Source organism: Mustela erminea, chromosome 2, assembly GCF_009829155.1.
Source record: "Mustela erminea isolate mMusErm1 chromosome 2, mMusErm1.Pri, whole genome shotgun sequence".
NCBI lineage: Eukaryota > Metazoa > Chordata > Mammalia > Carnivora > Mustelidae > Mustela > Mustela erminea.
In genome coordinates, this window is record NC_045615.1 from 150267479 (window position 1) to 150288889 (window position 21411).

The 21411-nt window shown below is 33.9% G+C and overlaps 1 protein-coding gene across 7 annotated transcripts in view; it reads right to left on the reverse strand.

Annotated features, from left to right (window-relative positions):
• Window positions 1-1063: 1063 nt before the first annotated feature.
• Window positions 1064-21411, reverse strand: part of EPHA5 (EPH receptor A5) — a 348209-nt gene continuing 327861 nt past the window's right edge. For 6 of the 7 annotated variants that reach the window (XM_032334443.1, XM_032334445.1, XM_032334444.1 and 3 more), the window contains 3 exons: window positions 14370-14563; window positions 11246-11401; window positions 1064-3389 (listed from right to left, as the gene is read on the reverse strand). In XM_032334443.1, coding sequence (XP_032190334.1) covers window positions 3284-3389; window positions 11246-11401; window positions 14370-14563 — 456 coding nt within the window. In that variant the 3' untranslated portion in view covers window positions 1064-3283. Of the gene's footprint in view, window positions 3390-9842; window positions 11402-14369; window positions 14564-21411 lie in introns of those variants that run through there. The other variant, XM_032334447.1, reaches the window with a different exon arrangement.

Here is a 21411-nt window from a genome sequence, read left to right on the forward strand (position 1 = left end):
TAGATAGAGTATTGGAATATAATTTTTACAGTAATCCTACAACTTTAGAACACTGACTTGGTGATTAAAAGAGAAGAAATAAGAGACCATGCACACGTTTTTTTTAACACGGGAAAAACAAATTCTTCACATTTTTACATACAATTCAAATATTTCAATGGCCAAGAAGAACATGTGAGCAAATGGGAAGATTAGGAAGCAAATTATGATTGATAGAAGTAGAAATTGAGTGACTTCAACAGGTATCAGTAACTTGAAAAAAACTGCCTGCTTGTACCTATTTTCCAAGTTCAACATTGAGAACGACTCATGCTTTAAAGGTATTGCTACTTGATAGTTACAATAACATTATGTATTATTTGACAAATCTATCTTATGTGCTAAAATTATTGAGTCTATGTTTTATTTTTGGTTGTCTGGCAGGTGACAAAATGAACCAAAAGGATAAGAAATCACACAATCAAGATTTGTCAAACCTCGCCCTGGGTTACTGCCTCACTGCATTTCACAAGAGCCGCCTCTTCTCGTGGTTCCACTTCTCACATTTATAGATGAGATTGGCACTTCCCAATTGGTGACATATCCAGTGGTGAATAAGTATTTTAGAAAGGAATTTTTTCCTCTTTTTTTTTATGTGGGGGAGAGCAGATCTTATTTGAAAGTCTCTTTATTTATTTTAAAATCATATTACATTCCTTAGAAATTCTCAACCAAAGTGAGATATAGATGAAATTGATGTGTCTAACTTTCATCTCAATTTATGTTCCATAAGGAATACTAAGACTGCAAAGGAATCGATCCATATTAATTTATTTTGTTCTTTTGTGGAAAAAAAAAAGGAAATCTACTTGAATAATAAATTCTAATCACTTAGAGATCTCTGTGTTGATCTCCCAATCATTTTTGAACATATAAAGTTAGAAGACAGTTCACAAAATATCTTTGTTATGTGTAAGTCATTGTGGCTAGTCCTAACATTTATGATAGTTTGTACTTAAGAGTCAGTATGTCTATTCCTACTTTGAAGTTTCTCAATTGTTACTTTATCACTTAAATTCAGTTGTTTTTTTTTACAAAATTCAATAAAGTGCAATATATCTCCAATTGTTTTGTATAAAAAGAATTAGTTCATTTCTTTTCCTGAAATGAACAAAGGCATCTTTTTGTGATGGTGATGCCCACTTGTGATTTTATCAAGACAATGCTAAATCCACCTTCTCTACTTCCTCTGCAAATTTCACTAATCTATTAACATATACTTGAAGTGTATTTTGTTAGGACCCATGGTACAGTGTAGATCTAATAAATTATAGCTGTAATTGGGCTGAACTAAATACACCATCTGAGAATTGTTTAGACCTTTGTTTTTTCCTTTTTTTTTTTTTTTTTGCCATGTTCTTTAGCAAAGAGTTACCCTATTGCTTAAGTAAAAAGTGGGCAAGGTAGAAAGAAGTTATTCCTTAAAGGTTTATTCTTGTGTGTGCTAACATTCAACTAAAGCACGTGCTTGGAAGAGACAGAATACCATTAATATCATCATGCAGGTGTATTTTCTATGGATTTCATTAATCCAGACTACTCCAATATACTCAATAGCCCTTGATAATCATAAATAGGCTATATTTTGTTCAAATGCAGTGCTCCTTGAATAATCACATCATTCTATGGTTTCTATAAAATTTAATACTATAAAAATTTTGTTATTTCACCAAGAAGCTCAGTTTTGTTCAAATTCTAATGAACCATATAATTTATAACACAAAAGTCTGTCTTCGCCAAGTACAGTCCATAGAGTGTACATAGAACATACCTTATATTCCTTAATAAGGTCAACTAAATAATACTTTGAACTGGTTTATCAAAATAAGTTCAATTTGATGAAACTGAATATAAGAAGAAATTACCAAATGAATAAACAGCCATCAATTAATAAAACTTGTTAAGTTTTGAAACAAGGATATATTATATATATATATATACGTGTGTGTGTGTGTGTGTGTGTGTGTGCGTGCGTGTGTGTATTTCATTATTCCATTGCTGCCTTACTATCAAAATTTCTAGGGCTGAACCACAAGGGAAATGGTTACAAAGGATTAACACTTAGGGGTAACGCTTAGTGCTATGTGCCTGGATTTAACAACATTAACAGAAGCCTGCACAGTTAAATCCTTCTACATCCTGCTGAAAATGTGCCCTTCGGTGTCAACTTAGCTTGACAAGATATTTTCTGGGACTCAGAAAGGTGAAATTTCTTACAGGGGTGCAAGATTAATGGCTAGAAGAACTGCATTGTCACAGATATCACAAAGTGTTTTCAAAAAGCCAAAGGGGATTTAATCTTATAGACATTTCCTGTTAGTGAATAAAGAGATTTAGTAGCTTTTGGACATATGAGAGGAAGAGAGACACAAGCTTGTGTTAAATTTTCGTTTTACTGCTTCCTTACTTCTCCTATTCATATTACACTGTGGAGCACTTGTTCCTGTATGTTGCCCAAATTAAAACTATTAAAAATGCAAGCAGAATGATAACGCAAGCATCACACACAAAACTGCAACTTAAATTGATTCCTGGGTATATAGCAAATTATACAGTATATACACATTTATTACCTAATGGTTTCTAGAAGAGCAACTAAAAGTAAATTTTATAACACAGAAAAATAAATATACACCCTGTATTGTACTTGTCCTTAACCAAGCAACATATTTATACACTAGAGTCTATAACTTAACGCTGTGTAACAGCATTTTAAAATTACAAAAGAAGGTATCTATTAAGAAATTACCTAATCATATTGCTCTTCAATACACTTATGTAGACGATTAAGACTTGAAGTAAACTTCAGTAAATTGCAGCTTTTGTTAGCCCACGAATGGCTATAAACTTTTCCTTTCAAGTAGATTCTTGGAAGTTTTGAAAGGGGCTGCCTTAATTCAGTCTGTCAAGGTGCTCTATATAGTTATATTTTTCGTTTATAAAATTTTGTAGAAGTAGCAGAAAGGATTTTCTTGTTGCAACATAAGATAATGTTTAAATTCATGTTTTTATTCCATGCAGGTTATATTTGCTTCGTGAAAAATGAAGACACTGAGGAAGATAAGGAGATTTTAGCAAAACACTGATTACAAATTCTGTGGCTGAAACAAATGCTCTCCTAAGGTTTAGAAATCACTGAGTTTTCCCTTTTTCCCTTTTTTTTTTTTTTTTTGTTAAAATAAATCTCAGGGCTTGTTTACAAAGTGCAGAATCATTCACTTGATGAAGTGACATTAAAATGAAGTTACAAGGGCACCATCCCATTCACCAGCTGCACCTTCATTTCTTGAAGGCTGTTCATGATCTTCTTCTGGTGACCAACAAGAGTCACTCCAAGCCGTCTCAAATCCCTGCATGAAGAAAGCACACATTGGATGTATGTATTGATTCAACTAGTAGCACACCTCAATATTTCACACGGCAAAGACACAAACCTTTTGCACAAACTAGTTAGATTACAGTCCCGATTTAGATATATGGCGTCCAATTTTCAAAGGCAGATTCCCAAATTGTACCTTGAAAATCTGTTTGCAGCCAAACACATAATTTATAGTAATAAGGAGAGCTATCATATATATTTTCTCCCTTTTGGGGGCTTCATTATTTTCTTGGCACAGAGTGGTGGAAAAATAAATCTGCACATGCTTACCAATAACATTTAAATTAAAGGTACAATTTTATCGAACAATTTTGAAAATATGGACCTACCATAGGAACAATAACTTTTTCTTTTTTTATAAAAGAAGGGAGCATAAAATATACTTTAGAAAATTGTACAGTTAAGCAGCTAAAGACCAAACTCTTCAAGTGACTCAGTACAATCATTTTATACAACAGATATCTTTATGGGATAATAATCATTACATTGCTCTTATACTACTTCCAAATATTTTACTTTTTACTTGGAACCCAAAGTACTAGAGCTTTCTTCCTTTACCAAATAATATCTAGGCTCTACTGGCACTTAGAGCATTCTGAAGATTACACACTCTCAGAAAGTCTTTTCAACCAAGATACATTGTTATTGTTTCTTTTAAACAAGCTTATTATTCAAAGAAATTATAAATGTTTATATTTCTAAACTAACTGCATATTATGGAACCCACAGTCAATGCCCATGGTTATTAATTATTATTTCATGGACTATTCAGAAATTCTATACCCCTAGGGTATGTATTTGGCAAATAAAATTATTCAGGTACGTTTGGCGAGTGGTAACATTAATTACAGGGGAAAAAAAATCAAGATTTTTAAGTGACAAAACTATTTGCCATATTAGATTTCTTTAGACAATTACTTTATTGAATATATTATACTCAAAGGATATTTTTGCATTCGGAGTATCTTAGAATTCTTTAGAATTGGATACAATGACATGAGAATCATTATATGTCAAATTGGACAGCTTTGGAAACAAGTAAATCTCTTGATTATCAGAGAATAGAAATTTTAAAAATGGGTACAGATGTTCTACATATATTAATGTTGGAAATAATTGCTTATTAAATAATATCTTGGGTTTCTTTTTTCTTTTATGTTTTCTCGATTTTTTAGGGGAGTTTTAGCAAATGGCAAGAAGCTACAAAAAGAAGCAATTGATACATTGATACTTAGGGTGGAAACATAGTTCTTTCTTTCTTAGAATGTGAATATTGAACACTAGAAAGTATTAAATCTATAAGACACCAGAGTACAAAAATGTGTATGTGTGTGTGTGTGTGTGTGTGTGTGTGTGGTCATGTGCGCATATATATATATATATATATATATATATATATATATATATATATGGTCATGGAAGATAATCATTGGCAAAAATGAAAAGAAAACAGTAAATAAATCACTTCAAAACAAAATCACTGTTCTTAGTTATGAAATAGGCTATAAAATAGATAATGACTAGCATAGGGATAAGAAAAGCTTGAGTCTAATTGTTTTTCTTTTTTTTCTTTTTATCTACTACATCAGTTCCTTAGCTTTGCCCCTGTTAGCATTATGGGCTGGATAAATCTTTGTTAAAGGGGCTACTCTGTGCGTTGTAGAATATCTAACAGCATCCCTGGCCTGTATCCACCAAATACCCGAAGCATTGCACCACTGTTGACTCTTTGTAACGACAAGACAAAGTGTTTGCCATATGTCCTGTGAACAGAATAATCTCCCCCCACTTGACAACCATTGCCCTAATATAAAAATAATAGGTGAAAATTAAGATGTCTTTTTCCCATATGCTAGGAAAATACATAACTCCATGACATAGATATTTTTGTTAATCATTCGTGGATGAGAAAATGAAGGCTTAGAGAATTTCAATCACTTGAGTAGCGGGCAGCAGGGTTAATACTAATACCAGGAACCTGATGCCAAAGTCTGTACTCTTTTAATTTCTCATTACTCGGAGATACAATTTTGAGCAAAGTACTTCAAATTACATCCAATCATTTATTCATCTGTAAAATGAGAATACGTAGTGATAACATCTAATATCAAAAACTCTAAAAGAAAGAAGACATTTAATGGTGGAAATGGAACACATACTTCCTTGAGGTTATGGTAACCCAATCTACATGGCAATTTCAGTTACGAGCTAATGGACATTCTCATGTTTTTACACCTTATGAATCAAGAAGAACGGTATAGATGTGGGTATTCATGGGTGCCCACTAGCATAGTTTGGACCTAAGTCAAGTGAGAGAACTAAAATGCCTTAACCCGGAAATAATCATTCTCTGCTAGAGAATTTAAATAATTAGTCATCAAAATGAAGTTAAACATACGTTTTATCCAGGTTCGAAAGTCCTGATGTTATATATATACTTAAATTGTACAATTTATATGACTAATCCAATTATTAGGATGAACTTTTGAAAATAATCACTGAAATTTATTCTGAAAGACCTGAGAAAGAAATTATAGGTTTCTCACTGAAATAGCATAGGTTTTGAATATACAATACCAGAATCTCTATTTGAAGTGTGTTCATGTGGGTGGGGGTGGGGTGAGGGTGTCTGCAAGCCTGTACATGCTTCACATTTGAACACTTGGTTGTCTCACTGACATTAAACCTCTGGTTTAACTTATTTTTATTTCCACTGTCTTAACTTGTTGTTATATTATACATAAATATGACTTCATTTTATCAAAATATCTTGACCGATCACAAGAAAAGCTCTGTTTCAGTGTTTTGGATATTTAAATTTTTTATGACATCTATATCATGTTAAAGAACAGCTGTTTTGAGGAATCGTATTTGATTAGTAGATATAGTTATAGAGCTTGTATTTATAGGCAAATAAAATATTTCTTTCTTCAAAACATTTCATATATCTAGATTTTAAGTTAATTTTTGAAAAATTTTCCCAGTTAATATAAGTTAAATATAAGGTTAAGGTCAATTTACAACCTGATTATCTCCTAAGATGCACATGGATACTTAGACCATAGGAATTCTCTCTCTCTCCATTCGACCTGTTTCCCATCCTTCTTTCCATGGAAGAAATGGAGTTATAAAAACACAGCATCGCATTTTATATATTGCCATAAATTATGTGTGTCTTTAATGGAGTGCTGATGTTTTTAAAATCTGACTTGTCATTTCAAAAGCTGTCAAATCACTGTGCAGAAATTTAGAAAAAGCATGATTATAATGCATACAATATACCTATGCCTCTGTGCAATGTGATTTTCAGTGAAAAGCTCAGGGAGAAATAAGATCATTTTTGCAAGTTAAAATTGTTCTCAAAAGCAAAGAACTTTCTTAAGAAATCTTGTTTAATATTTGTTCTAATTATATGACAAATGACAATTAAAATAATATTATAAATACGTTTCTAGAAAAGGTTAAATAAATTTACTTCAATATTAATAAATGCATTAAGGTATTTAAAGTAGTTTTGTTTCCTACTTCCATGATTTCTAAGAATTGCCATTTTGCTCTTTAGAGTATATATTAAATTGTCAAGTTAGCAGTAATAAAGTGAGAAATTTGATAAAAATTAAAGTATTTTACATTTAATGATGAAGTCACTGCTCTACTTATAGAAACTTTTTCAAGATATGCCATTTTACTCATTTCATTTTTCTATATAGGAAATTTTATAGCTAGGTAAAATTTTAAATGTGTTCCATTTATAAATATTATACTAAATGTATCAAGACCATGTGTAATCTTAAATAATACCCAAAGCCAATTCTAATGATGATGAACTATATTTCAGCAGAAGCTTATGAATTTAAACATAATAAGAAGAGTATTGTTACATAAAAATAACTTTGCTTTTGTCAACCAAACACAACCAGTTTTAGAAAAGCTGCGAATATAATGAATTGTTATTGATGTAATTACATTTCAGCATATTTTTAAATGTTACTCCATAATATTAAACAATGGAAAACACTGATGCTATGATACTAAATGGCAGAATGAAAAACAGAGTAGCAAGAGGTGTCTAGTTGAGGTTGGAGCAACTCTTGATTATTCAGGATTTAGCTCATTCATTTATGGGTAAGTCATTCCCTCACTTCTTCTCCCTTCTGCTTTACACAACTTTTAGCCATATCACTGTATTTACCCTACCAATACTGGCTGGATAGGAGAAGGGAGAAGAGAGATTAATAAGTATTCATTAAATCCCAGTGTTTACTCTTTTTGTCATAATTTGATCATGCAGTGGTAGGTTTGAAATTTTTGGTTCCTTTAGAAGAATCCTGACAATGATTTATATATCTACTATACAAGATAAATATATCTACATTTGGCAAAGATTAACCATGACTGGTCATGGTTTTCAGTGAGTGAGACATAGTGAGACTATAAACTAGACTAGAAATTTTAGCTTCATTATGAACTACAAACTATGAACTAGACTAGAAACTTTGCCTTAATTATGTAGAATGCAGAGGAGAGTAAGTACTCCTGTGTGTATTTTAGGTATATAGTAAATTATGCATGATGTCTTTATTGATAAGAAATCTACTTGAATTAGTATGCATACATTTTAGCCCTAAATTTGTAAAACTTCCATTTTAATAGTCTAAGACACCATTTTAATAAATGATACTAGCATAAATCTCTTAAATTTATATACAATAGGCATAATATTTAAATTCGTTGGATTTTGCTCATCTTCTGAATAATCAAAAGTTGACAATACTGGTCTGACAACAAGTTAAAAAAGCAACTGTACTACTGTCCTTAATACAGATCTTTGGAATCAATTTGCAACTCGCCACAAGCTTATCATTGCCCCATCAACCAGAAGCCCCTACATTTACACACCAAAGTACAGATTGCACTATTACTGCCACAACAACTGTTCTGTGTACTATACACAGCATAGCAAGGTTTAGGCACAGAGAATGGCAGACAGAAACTCCTAAGGTTGAAAACCCCATTGCTGAATGCATTTTAATTCTAATATTGCTAAGTTTCTCATTTCCTTTCCACATTAAGCCATATATGCGTGTGCTGGCGAAAAAAAAAAGAAAGAAAAAAGAAAAAAAGAAAGGAAGGAAGGAAGGAGAGAGGGACGGAGGGACGAAGGAAGGAAGAAAGAGGAAATCACAACCCAAATTAAACTTTTATGAAGAAAATTTTTATCAAAGTATGCCATTCTGAAAAATTGTAATATTTTCTATTCTTTTTTCTAAGTCCACGATGAGAACAAATTTGATGGCATAAATTCTAACATAATGTTTTAGTTTAAGTATATGGCAGTTTGATCTCTTGCCTTATAGTAATCGATCTTAACTTTTTCCCCTTCTAAGCATTTATCACACGTATACTTCCGGTTCTCAGTTTCTATTATGCCTTGGCAATAACACTGACAATAATACTTTATTATATTATTATAACATTATGCAGCCTCCATAAAATTAGTGTTTGGATATTGGGTAAAGACCATGTGTAAAAAATCATTATCTAAAGATTTAAGAGCTTGTCTTTTTCTCTGCTGATAACCCAGCAACTTTGCCATGTGTCTTCAATATTTTTTTTTTGGTGAAAGGCAAGCAAAATACACAGACAACCTTTCTCTTATATTCCTGACCAAGCAAGTAAATGATTACTCACTATTCTGTGAGTTATTTAAATGATGTTTTGATAAATATGTTCTTATAAAATAGGAAAAATGTGGTTAAAAAATAATAAATGAGGACATATATTTAAAGCTGCTAGAAATCAACTTCACTGGATTTGAGGTTTGCTGCCTCAGTTTCTAGAAAGGAATGGGCAATTATCTGCCCAGGAACCTGAAGCAACCGACACATGGAGACCAATATCTCTGAGCAGGATGATGTTAGCGAGTCTCCTAATTTCATTTTACTATTCCAGTTAAGGTAAATAAATTAAAAGACAGAATATCTGAAAGGAGGCAATATAACAAGAGGCAACAGGATACCAACGCAATAGAGACAAAGGGAAGAAGCAGAACCAAGTAGAGAAAAACTGATCAGACAAAAACTACTAGAGAAGAGAAATGGGGTAGAGAACCAATTAGAAGATAATAGAAGGCTATTAAGTCATGAAATAAAACATACAAAACGGAGACAGTTTGGGGAGAGAGGAGTTAACTAGTAAGTCAAGAGAAAATAATTAAAAGCAATAAAAAATGAAACACTAAAATAACGTTAAAGTGGTCAACATATTTGGGGCCCCAAAGAGATAAACTAAAAGAGAGATAGTTAATGCAAAAACCATTATTTGTGTTTAAAACAATTCTGTGAAGGGAGAAGCAAAAAATAGTGGATGTAAATATATACATATATATGTATATGTGCTATTTTAATAAAAAGAGAGACATCACTTAATGCAAATAATTTTATTATATATTTACAAGTAATCTGACATTGGGTAGAAGAAATACCTACAGTATCATTTTAATATAAAATGACAAATGACTTTAATAAATTAAAATGACCATTTTTACTGAAAAATTAAATAGCAATCATGTAAAAATAGCTTTAAATTATCAGCAAAATTTTCTGTTTACTATTTTAAATATAGCACAAATGAGTTCTTTGAGCATTCAAAGAAATTATGGGCAAAGCATAGGTGTCGTCAAATAGATACAATTTGGAGGTGAGGGTGAAGATGAAATTCAGCAAATTGAGAGAGCATGCTGAGTAGTGAGTTTAGGTCCAATAGTTACAGATACGAGGAAGAGAAAGGCTGAGAATATGACATTATCTGGTGACAAATGATGGTACCCTGTTACCTTTTGTGTGGATGGACTGTGAATTCAATGAAGAAAAGAATGCCAGACTAGAAATGGTGAGAGACAATTGCTCAACGTTCATATTATATGAAGTAATGGAATAAGGACTGTGGTTTAGTGCTTTAGAATGGTCTACCATGTTCTAATCCTTACAATATTTTAACCTTTGAATCAATAGGTAATTTAAAGTAAGTTATTATATTCACAGGTTAAAACATTATTAATGTTAATGTAAGCTAGATGGAACCACCGTAACAACAGATAATTTTCACAAATAACAAATATTAGGCTAAAATAATTACACATACAGAGTATATAATAAAATACAAACAACTTACAGCCTTAAAGAATTTAATATTTAACTCTAGTGATTTTTATTTATAAGGTTTGATAAATGTTATCTTAAACGTGCAAACAGAAAAGGGCACAATTGGTTCCACTGAGATTTTACCAAAAAACAAATCAGAGGCAGAATCTAATATATCCTTGTATTGCAAGAATTAAGGTGCACCAGTTAGAGATTAGATGAGATTCCTGCCTGGGAAGCTTTGTTTGAGCTGTTGCTACCCAGATATTCATCATAGCCAAATTTTAAGAAAATGTTTTGTCATTATGTAGGACTAGCCACACCAATTGTGCTTACAGTTTGTTTTGTAATTACATTCATATAACATAAGTACCAGTATAAAAACTTTGTCAAAAGAACATCTTTTCCACAACACAAAATGCCAGTATTTTGCCAAGGAGCTGTTATTCCAATTATTCCAATATTCAAATGTTATTTGTTTGAAGCAAAGAAGCAAAGATACTGGCCACAAGTAGCATTAACCATGCAGTTGTTAACAATACAGGCTAAAAAAGAAGAGGCTTCTTTGAAAGCTGTCACACATGGACAAAGGTTAACTGATTTCCCTTGACCTCATCCAGATTGGATTCTGAACAATTTTTCTCGCCCCAGCAATTATGTAAAAATTATCAGAAAAATTACTCACTCCAAGGTCACCTGAGCCACAGCGTCCATTGAACTGTATCCATTTTCCATGAAAATCTCTGTATACCGGCCCATTTTGATTGCTTCTAGCCATTCACCTACTGATCTGTAGGCCCCAGATCCCAGTGGGCTATGTTCTGCCAATAAATTAGATACCCTAAAACACAGAAAATAGCAATATTAAGAGTAACACTTTAACTCTTTTATAGCAAATTGTGATATTAGCACACAATCAATGGAGCTTTGTGTTTATATTTATAGGGAAAAATATACTAAAATGGAAGAAAATTATTCAAAATATAGAACACAAAATTCAGATTTTTATTCTACCTGTGGTCAACGAAAACTTATAATGGCTTAAGAAGCAAGTGTTCTGTGATATGAAACATTAGCTAAAAATTCCATGTGGTGATTTAGATTTTACTTCTCATTATTGTTTTCTGTTTGTAAAAATAATACAGAAAATGCTGCCAAAATTAGATATAAAGGATAATTTGTGTAAAGCCAATTGCTCTTAGACTTTGCTAAAGAAACTCAAGTCAATTTATGCTAATTTTCCAGGAAGCTCAGAAGTTACTTATCCTTCAATTTTATGCTGTTACATAAGGGTACTTGTTAATTTACAGTAATAAATGCCTGTTACCTCTTTTCCTGACTTTAAAATTTGGAGGCACCTAGGACTTGGCCCTATATCTTCTCTACTCAGGCTAGAATTCCATTCTAGTCAATTTCACCCACTTTTATGCTTCACGCAGCATCTATTTTTCTCTAATTTTTACTTTCAGCCTAGGTTTCTCATGTATTCATATAGCTACTTCATACTTCCATATTTCTCATAGGAATATCCCCTCAACATGTGTGAAACCACATTTCTCATCTTTTTCACATCTCTTCCCCATGAAGTCTTCCCTACTCTAGTATATGATCCAACAGTTCACTCAGCCTTGTCCTCAGTCTCCTCACAATCCACCATTATGTGTACTATCCATTCTACCTCCAATACATTGCACATCTGGCCACTCCTCTCTATCTCGTTTGTTGCCACGTCAGTGTAAGACATGTCTTACCTGCACAACTACTCTAGCCTCAGAGTTACCCTCCCAAATTTCTATTCTTACTCTCTACTGCAAAACCAAAGTTGTCCTTTAATGTTTTTATTTTGTTCAGTATCTCCCTCCTCCAATAGTGCGTTGCTCAAAGCTGTATAATCAGCACCTAGTCTACAGCATAACACAACATGGACACGTGACTATCTGGGTGAATAAATGGGTATCTTGTGATTGGTAGCCTCTAAGAAGTGGGAGTCAAAGATTTGATGAAGATAGAAATACAGGAAGAAATATTTGGAAAGTAGGATCCTGAAGTTGAAGTTCTGAAAGAGTTGCGACTTTTAGTAAGAGCAAATTCTAGAACATGACTATTTGAAGGAAAGTTCAAGGTAGGACAGAGACCAAAATCATTGAAAGAGAACATTTCAGTGTATTGAGAGATATTCAAACATCGTCTACATGTTTACAGAAATCACCATGTTTTTGACATGGATGAGAATAAAGGAAAAGACAATGAATAAGGACTAACGCCTTTTAGAATTAAGATTTGTAGATGCCTGAAAAAAGATGGCTAGTAAATGGCATAGTCTTAAGCCAAATCTGTTTAAATGAAACCTAGCTAGCTCATTCTATATATTGCACACAAAAAATATGAAATTTTTTTGGAGATTCTTAAACTGCTCCTAATCTATAATGATACCAATATAAACTAATGCAATCTAGAATATCTAATGTCTTTTTACGGTTTCCTTTCTTTATGTCCGTTTGTGACAACATAATTCAAACAAGTAGATGCAAGAAATGCTTAGTATTTACGTGATAATAAATAATTAAAAAGCACGTGTTTCAGGAATAACTGCTAATAAGAAAAATTCACCACTTGCTACTACAGAACGTTAATGGCGCTTGAACAGAAGTTGAAGACTCATTTCTCATTTGTATTTAAAAATGACTTTTTGCCTAGTAAACAAATGTTATGTCAGAATCATAGGACTTACGTAACTTTGTCAACAAATTATTTCTCATTTAGTTCACGCTAATAGGCAGCCAATTTGGTCACACTTCTTGTAAAAATTAAAAACTGCCTCAAATATAGTAAAAATAACTATCTGGCAATTTTTTTTAAGTATAGAATCAATTTTTAAAGGATAATCATGTAATTAATCAGGTTAAAAAGAAAAGCATGTTTTACAAATATACCGGATTATTTAAATGTATTCATGTACATTCAGAATTTTTTTTTAAATGCTCATTTGTTCATACCAATCTTTTTCCACAAATTACTCATTTATCAGCTTTAAGTCTTGTTGCAACTTCACTAGATGATTAGCCAAATATCTCTATACAACCAAATAAAAGCAAAGAATCTCTAAAGGAGTTGTCATTGTTCATAAAATATGACAGACTTTAAAATCTGTTATAAAGAAATCAAAGAGTAATTATTGTTAGATACCTCTGGTTTATGAGATGCTTATTTGTGCTTATTTGGCTTTTCTGTGTGATCTCATAATCTTATTTTGCCCTATACACACCTGTGTGAGATCCAAAACACATCAAAATACACACATTTGGGCTTTTTAAATTTTTTTTTTTAAGATTTATTTAGTTATTTGAGAGAGAGAGAGAGAGAGAGCACACAAGTGGGAGAGGCAGAGGGAGAGGGGGAGAAAATCCCAAGCAGACTCCCTGATCAACAGGGAGCCTGACCTGGGGCTTGATCTCATGACCCTGAGATCACTACCTGAGTCCATGGGAAGTCTGATGCTTAACTGACTGTGACACCCCAGCACCTCTCATTTCCTTTTTTTAATGTACCTAAGCTTGCCTACAATAAACATTTTATTGAAACTGGCATTTTCCCTGTTAGATGAGGCATCGACTTTTTCATTATTTAAATTATTTAATAATAATATTTTATTTTAAGAGCGTAACACTATGCAAAAACTGTACTTAGATAAATTAGTGTCATATAGCTCCATAGATTAGCATATATAAAAATGACTTTATTGGTTTAATGTTGATGGCATCAGTGTGAATTAACTACATGAAGAAAATCTCTCAAGTCTGGCTTCATACCTGCTTGATGCGTTAACCAGCGTCTTCAAGCTACTCGGGTTACGTATCAGCTTATCTAAGATGTTGACGATCTCATCAAACTTGGGCCTGCTATTTCGGTCCTTCTGCCAGCAATCCAGCATTAACTGATAGAGCGCAGCAGGGCAGTCCATGGGGCTTGGCAGACGGTAGCCTTCCTCCACTGCTTTAATCACCTGCGTAAAGCAAAACAGAACCATACTCAACACCAGAAATTCAGTACAGAGTAGCTTGAGAAATTTCCTACTAGCCAACTTTCATCCTTTCTCGGTCTTACTTTTGCAGTAATAACCAGCATCACTATCTTTAAAATCTCTGATTATTTCCATTTGCTATGAAGCAACATAAAAGAGGAAATATGTTATCACAATGTAAAACAAAGGTTTTCTTCACATATCATAAGGAAAATAAATGGTAATCATTTTTACATAAAATCTTGATGAAGGGTGATTTGTAAAATTAATTGACATAAAAATAATGTTCATGTTTTATTTATCCTTGCCTTCTGGAATCAAACAGGGATTACATTTATTAGTGATTTTTCTGAAAAGTTAATGTCTTTTTAATGACAAATTATGGGCATATTTTTTAAAGTAATAGAACTGCAATTTTACTTCAGAAGAGACTTTCGGATGGTAAATGATGGATAAGTCAAGGCTAAATTAGCATAACTGTCTCATATATCATTTAATAATGTCAAAGTCTGTCTGTTTATTATCATCTACTGATTTCTATCAGGAATTTGGAAAGACTGCTTAAGTAGCACAGGTATTATAAACAAACATCACTGATTTTTAAATAAAACCGTGCATATGAGTATCGTGAAACTGTTTTATCGAAAACATTCATTAATGTTGCTGCTATCATGAAAATGTCTCACTAAAGAAGAAGTTCATTTATGCTTCTGAACATAATACAAGTTTCATTCTAGAAAATTTAAATATTTAAGTGATACTAAAGCCAACAACAATAACATATTTCTCAAAATCCTATTGTGAATATTTCCTTAACAATTAAAGCTAATTGAATTTTTTGACAGAGTTTAGAGATGACCTGACAAATTGTGTGTGTGTGTGTGTATAATTAGAATAGGAAATTTACAAAAACCATTTTGAAAGATTGGAAAGAAACCAATCTTTCAATGATAAAGGAAATAGCATTTGAACAAAAGCAGTGGCACATGGAAAGAAGATGAAATGGCATATTGAAGGGACATTTATGATATAGTGGTAGAGGGGGAGGAGAGAATGTATCTGAGATAAAGCAAGTTCAGACTTCTCACACGGGATGGCTGTTGCTCTTTACTTTAGGCAAACACATTTATGGGGTAGAGAATGCTGACAAGTATAATTTGGGGCTTGTTTTATTTGGGGCTAGTGGGCAATACCTAAATGGCAATTTGTAGGAATCTGGCTAGGCTGCAGGAGATATTAGATATGATAATGTAAATGTGAAAGTCATCATAACTTGGTCACAATTTGAAGTCAGACATGGCATATATCTCCCTAGGAGGGGCATACAATAAAAGTTCCTGAGAAGTACAAATAGTTAAGTTCAGGCAGAGGACTAAAAAGTACTCCAGGACTCCAAAAACAAACGGTCAGATAAATAACTGAATAACTATGAGCAAAATTCCTGAGAGTTACCTTACCTTAGTGAACTCAAAAAGAATATAAAAAATTAAAATGTAAACCATGGTAGAAACTGTTACAAAAACAGTAACATATCGTTGGCCTACCTAATGTGTAAAAATTCATAAATATTGAAAAATAAAATGATTAAAAAAAAACAGATTCAAGAGAAGTAGATACTAACTACAAAAGAAAAATGTCTAAATAAATTGAGAAAATAATTATTCTCTTTGGTGAGAAAATAAAAGAGTAAAAATGAAAAATTAAGAGTAGCCTGGGTGGCTCAGTGGGTTGGGCCGCTGCCTTCGGCTCGGGTCGTGGTCTCGGGGTCCTGGGATCGAGTCCCGCGTCGGGCTCTCTGCTCAGCGGGGAGCCTGCTTCCCTTCCTCTCTCTCTGCCTGCCTCTCTGCCTACTTGTGATTTCTCTCTGTCAAATAAATAAATAAAAAAAAAAAAAAAAAAAAAAAAAAAAAAAAAAAAGAGTACCATTTGAATTTACATATTGAGGGACATTCATTTTTTATTAATTTGCTTATCATAGACTTCTCATTGCTGATGTCAGTGGATATTATATTTAATAACATATATGTACCAGAATAAAATGTCCTAACATAATTTAAGTCATGAAATATTGCACTATTCAGTGAGAACAGTGTTCTTTACTTACTTAAAACCTGATTTATTTCATAATGAATTTTTTCCCAAAGCTGCTATAAAAAAGCTCTATTTTTCCTTTAGCACCTACATTTTTAAACATTGTCTTTCTTCCACTGAGCAACTAGTCTTCATATGAAACTCTGAAATGAATAAATTAAACCAAGCCATTAGTTTTATAGGAATTTTATAAGTTATTTGATTGAAACATTATTTCCAGAATATATTACTTAATTTTATTTTCAGGTAAATTTATATATAGAAATATAATATTATGCCTGTAAGTTAACTTAAGTACTTGGTCTAGGAAATTAGGTCACTGAATTTAATTCTACATTTATCTTTAGAATTTATCTTCAAAGTACATTTAAACTATAACTTTAGATTTTATATTTAGACCCACTGATTTTTTTTTTTTTTTAACTACTGTTTCCTTCATAGTTTGGGAGAGAAATGAATGGCATGTGTACTCTGGTAGGGAAATGCTTGAAATCTATCAAAGTGCAATGTAGACTATTTATTTTCTCATAAAGTTTATAACGTATAATCAAGTGAATCATAATCTCAATTGACTTTCTTATTGTTACTGCATGTGTTAATGTGGATGGTTAAGATAGACAAAAGAAAAAGAAAAAAAGAAAAAAAGACAACCAGAAGTTTGACAGTCTGGCATCAGTTCATATGCACTATATCTGAAGTATTTTATTTTAAGATTTTATTTATTTGTTTGTCAGACAGAGAGAGCGCACAGGCAGGGGGAGCAGCAGGTTCCCCGCTGAGCAGGAAGCCTGATGCAGGACTCAGTCCCAGGCCCCTGGGATCATGACCTGAGCTGAAGGCAGGTACTTAACCTACTGAGCTACCCAGGCATCCCAAATCTGAAGTATTAAACTATGCATTTCCTTGGCATTGTGTACATCCACAGTCTGAACATAATTTTAAGAATGCTGTTTCTTGGGGCCCGGGGGTGGCTCAGACAGTCAAGCCTTCAGCTCAGGTCATGATCCCAGGGTCGGGGGATGGAGTTCTGGGTCAGGCTCTCTGCTCAGCAGGAGCCTGCTTCCCCTTCTCCTCCCTTCTTGGGCTCTTTTTCTCACTCTCTCTGTCACCATCTGTCTCTCTCTTTCACACATCAACAAATAAAATCTTTTTAAAAATGCTGCTTCTCTTAATACATAAAACTTCAATACTGAGTACCCAGTATGACACTTTTCACTTGCAGCAAACTAACTCTGCTGGACCCATTTTCTCATCTCAGGGTCAGTGGTTTTGTCCTGTCATATATATATATATATATATATATAGAGAGAGAGAGAGAGAGAGAGAGATAGATATCTATATAGATATCTATATAGATATCTATATAGATATCTATATAGATATCTATATCCATTCTGGGTACAGTTTGCTTTCGCCACTCACAGAGGCTCAGCCAGCATTACAAGCTTTACAATGCTTGATCCACAAACACTGCACCCCACAGCATCTCTCTCAATGAGGGCATGGACTTCCTAGGAAAGAATGTGTGAGAGTATCACATACTCACTGATGCACTGGTAAATAATGAACAGCTGGTTCTCCTTGGGGGTTGGGGGGGCAACATATTTGTAACATTTTCTTGTTTATGTGGTATGAAGACTCCCTCCATGTCAAGTGCAAACTATCAGCATGAGCTCCCTGAAAATTTGCTCGCTGGTGCAAGCTGGTTCAAGCTGGTTCCAGCAGTTACTACACGTAGCTCATCATGCGTCCAACCATAGGGCATTTAAGCTGATTTCACACAATTGCGGCAGGGAAAAATACCTGTGGAACCCAGCTGATGCACCTGGGGCTTCTTGTTACTCTTTTGTAACAACTGTGGTCTGAAAATGCTAACCCCCAGGAATTAAAGATGTATTCAGGCTGCCAGTTCAGCCACTGTGACCTGCCAGATTGATAAATGAGGGGAATCCAGACTGGATAGTAGAGGAAGGAGAGGCAAAGGACCTGAGGTCCTGAGATCCACTGAAACCACAGGGACTACAGCGATTCCATAACGGGCCTCTTCTGAGATTCCCCAGAGGAAGTTTCAGAATCTACGGACCCATGAAACAGATGCTCCCCGAACTTGGCTGGGGAAAAGTAGGTTTGTGCTGCAAAGGGTGCAGAGCCTCGCAATCATGAAAATTTGTCTCTCAGATCTTTAGTTGCTATATGGTAATTGATCAACAACCCTCAGCACTAAACGTTCCAAAGCCATCATCCCATTTACACCAATGCCAAGCTCTGCACGGGTTACTTCCAGTCTGTTATTGAGCATGGCAGGGATAATAAGATAGGCTCATTTCTATGTGATTCCCGTGACAGGCAATATTACCACAGTCTAACATCTCTCCAAGCTATCCTTCATCCCTCTTCCTTACAAGAATTGCTCTTTCAGGGTACTAATGTATATCGAGTTCCTTCTTGGCATAGGCTTCCTGCAGGACTTAGACTGGCCCAGGTATTATATCATAGGTACCATAATACAAACTGTACATGTATTTTCTGCATTTATTGTTACCATATATTTCCAAGATAGACATTATTATACACATTTTATAGATGAAACACTTGAGACTCCAGGAGGTTAAGTAATTGCCCATCTTTACAGCCAAGAAGCAGCAGTGGTAAGATTTACACTGAAATCTTTCTGGCAAGCAAATCTGTGATCTTCCTATCAGGGTGAGGAGTCGCATCATTGGAATTATTTCCCAAGGAAATAATATGGGAAAGTTATGAATCTTACTCCAGGGAATCAGATTTTTGTGTTTTGATGAATTAAGTTCTACCTAGGTTGCGAGCGCTTATGTTATTAGGTATTTACTTGAAATCTCACATATGAGTTATTTTGTTACTGTGAGATACGATGCTCTTCAGAAGTACTAAAGTTTAAATATATATTCCTGGAAATAATGTCAGATACTACAGAAATAGTTCCAGATACACCAATTTTTTGTAGGATTTATTTCTGTTTCCAATATTTATCAAAGGTATGTTGAGTATGTCTTTTTCTTAGCACATCAATCTTAGATCCGTAGAGTTCCAGAGATTAAAGGGATCTTAAAAATTCTCTCTATTCTGTAGTGAAAAGAAGGGCCATCTGTACCCCAGTGTTCATAGCAGCAATGGCCACAGTCGCCAAACTGTGGGAAGAACCAAGATGCTCTTCGACAGGCAAAGGGATAAAGAAGATATGGTCCATGTATACAATGGAGTTTATGCCTCCATCAGAAAGGATGAATACACAACTGTTGTATCAACATGGATAGGCCTGTAGGAGATTATGCTGAGTGAAATAAGTCAAGCAGAGAGAGTCAATTATCATACGGTTTCACTTACTTGTGGAGCATAAGGAATAACACAGTGGACATTGGGAGGAGAGGAGAAGGGAGTTGGGGGAAATCGGAGGTATAGATGAACCACAAGAGACTGTGGACTCTGAAAAACAAACTGAGGGTTTTGGAGGGGAGGGGAGTGGGGGTTGGGTGAGCCTGGTGGCGGGTATTATGGACGGCACGTATTGCATGGAGCACTGGGTGTGGTGCGTAAACAATGAATCTTGGAACACTAAAAAAATAAAATAAAGTTAAAAGAATTCTCTCTATTCAAGTCCACTCCCTTGTATAATCACTGCAACTGACCAAGAGTTATAGATTCCAAAATGACTGGCTTTTTTTTTTTTTAAAGATTATTTTTATTATTATTCGACAGAGAGAGAGGGACCAAAAGTAGGCAGAGAGGCAGGCAGAGAGAGAGGGGGGAGCAGGCTTCCTGCTGAGCAGAGAGCCTGATGTGGAGCTTGATCCCAGGACCCTGAGATCATGACCTGAGCTGAAGGCAGAAGCTTAACCTACTGAGCCACCCAGGTGCCCCCAAAATGACTGGCTTTCAGTTCTAGATTTTTGTCTCTTATTTTTGTTGTCATTTTTGTTAAATAGCAAGATACAGGGCTTTTGAAGTTAAATATTGATATTTCTTTATGGATCTCTTTTTTTCCAAAGGGATAAGAATTAACATGAGGTTACCAGTCACTAAAATAATTACTTTCATTTAAGGGCAGGCAGCATTAAAAAGACTAATATTATCCTCAGAAGACTAATATTATCTTCAAAGACCAATATTTGTCAAATACACTCATTTTACTGAGGCTAAAAGTCAAATACTTTGTTTACTGTCAAATCTTGGTAATATTCAATATTTACCTGAAAACTGAATTCTTCATACTTTGGTTAATTATAACATGTTGTGTGCTATCATACAGTAGTTAATTTACCATGAAATATTCCAGTGATAAAAGATACATATACCAGATGTATATCTATATATATCAGTAATTACAACAAAGAATAGAAAGAGGATGAGAAGCACACCCAGTACAAAGTAGGTTGACATCTTTTTGGGTCAAAAATTCTTGCTGTCTTAGAGTCAGATCTAGGCCAACAGAAATAGTAGTAGAAAACTGAATGTCACCAAAAAAAAAAAAAAAAAAAAAAAAAAAGAAGAAGAAGAAGAAAAGTAATTCAAGTAATTCTCACATGAGAAGATTGAGAAAGATAAATGAGGTTTTTTTAAAAGATTTTATTTATTTATTTGACAGAGAGACAGCGAGAGAGGGAACACAAGCTAGGGGAGTAGGGGAGGGAGAGGCAGGCTTCCTGCTGAAGAGGGAGCCTGACTCGGGCCTTGATCCCAGGACCCTGGGAACATGACCTGAGCTG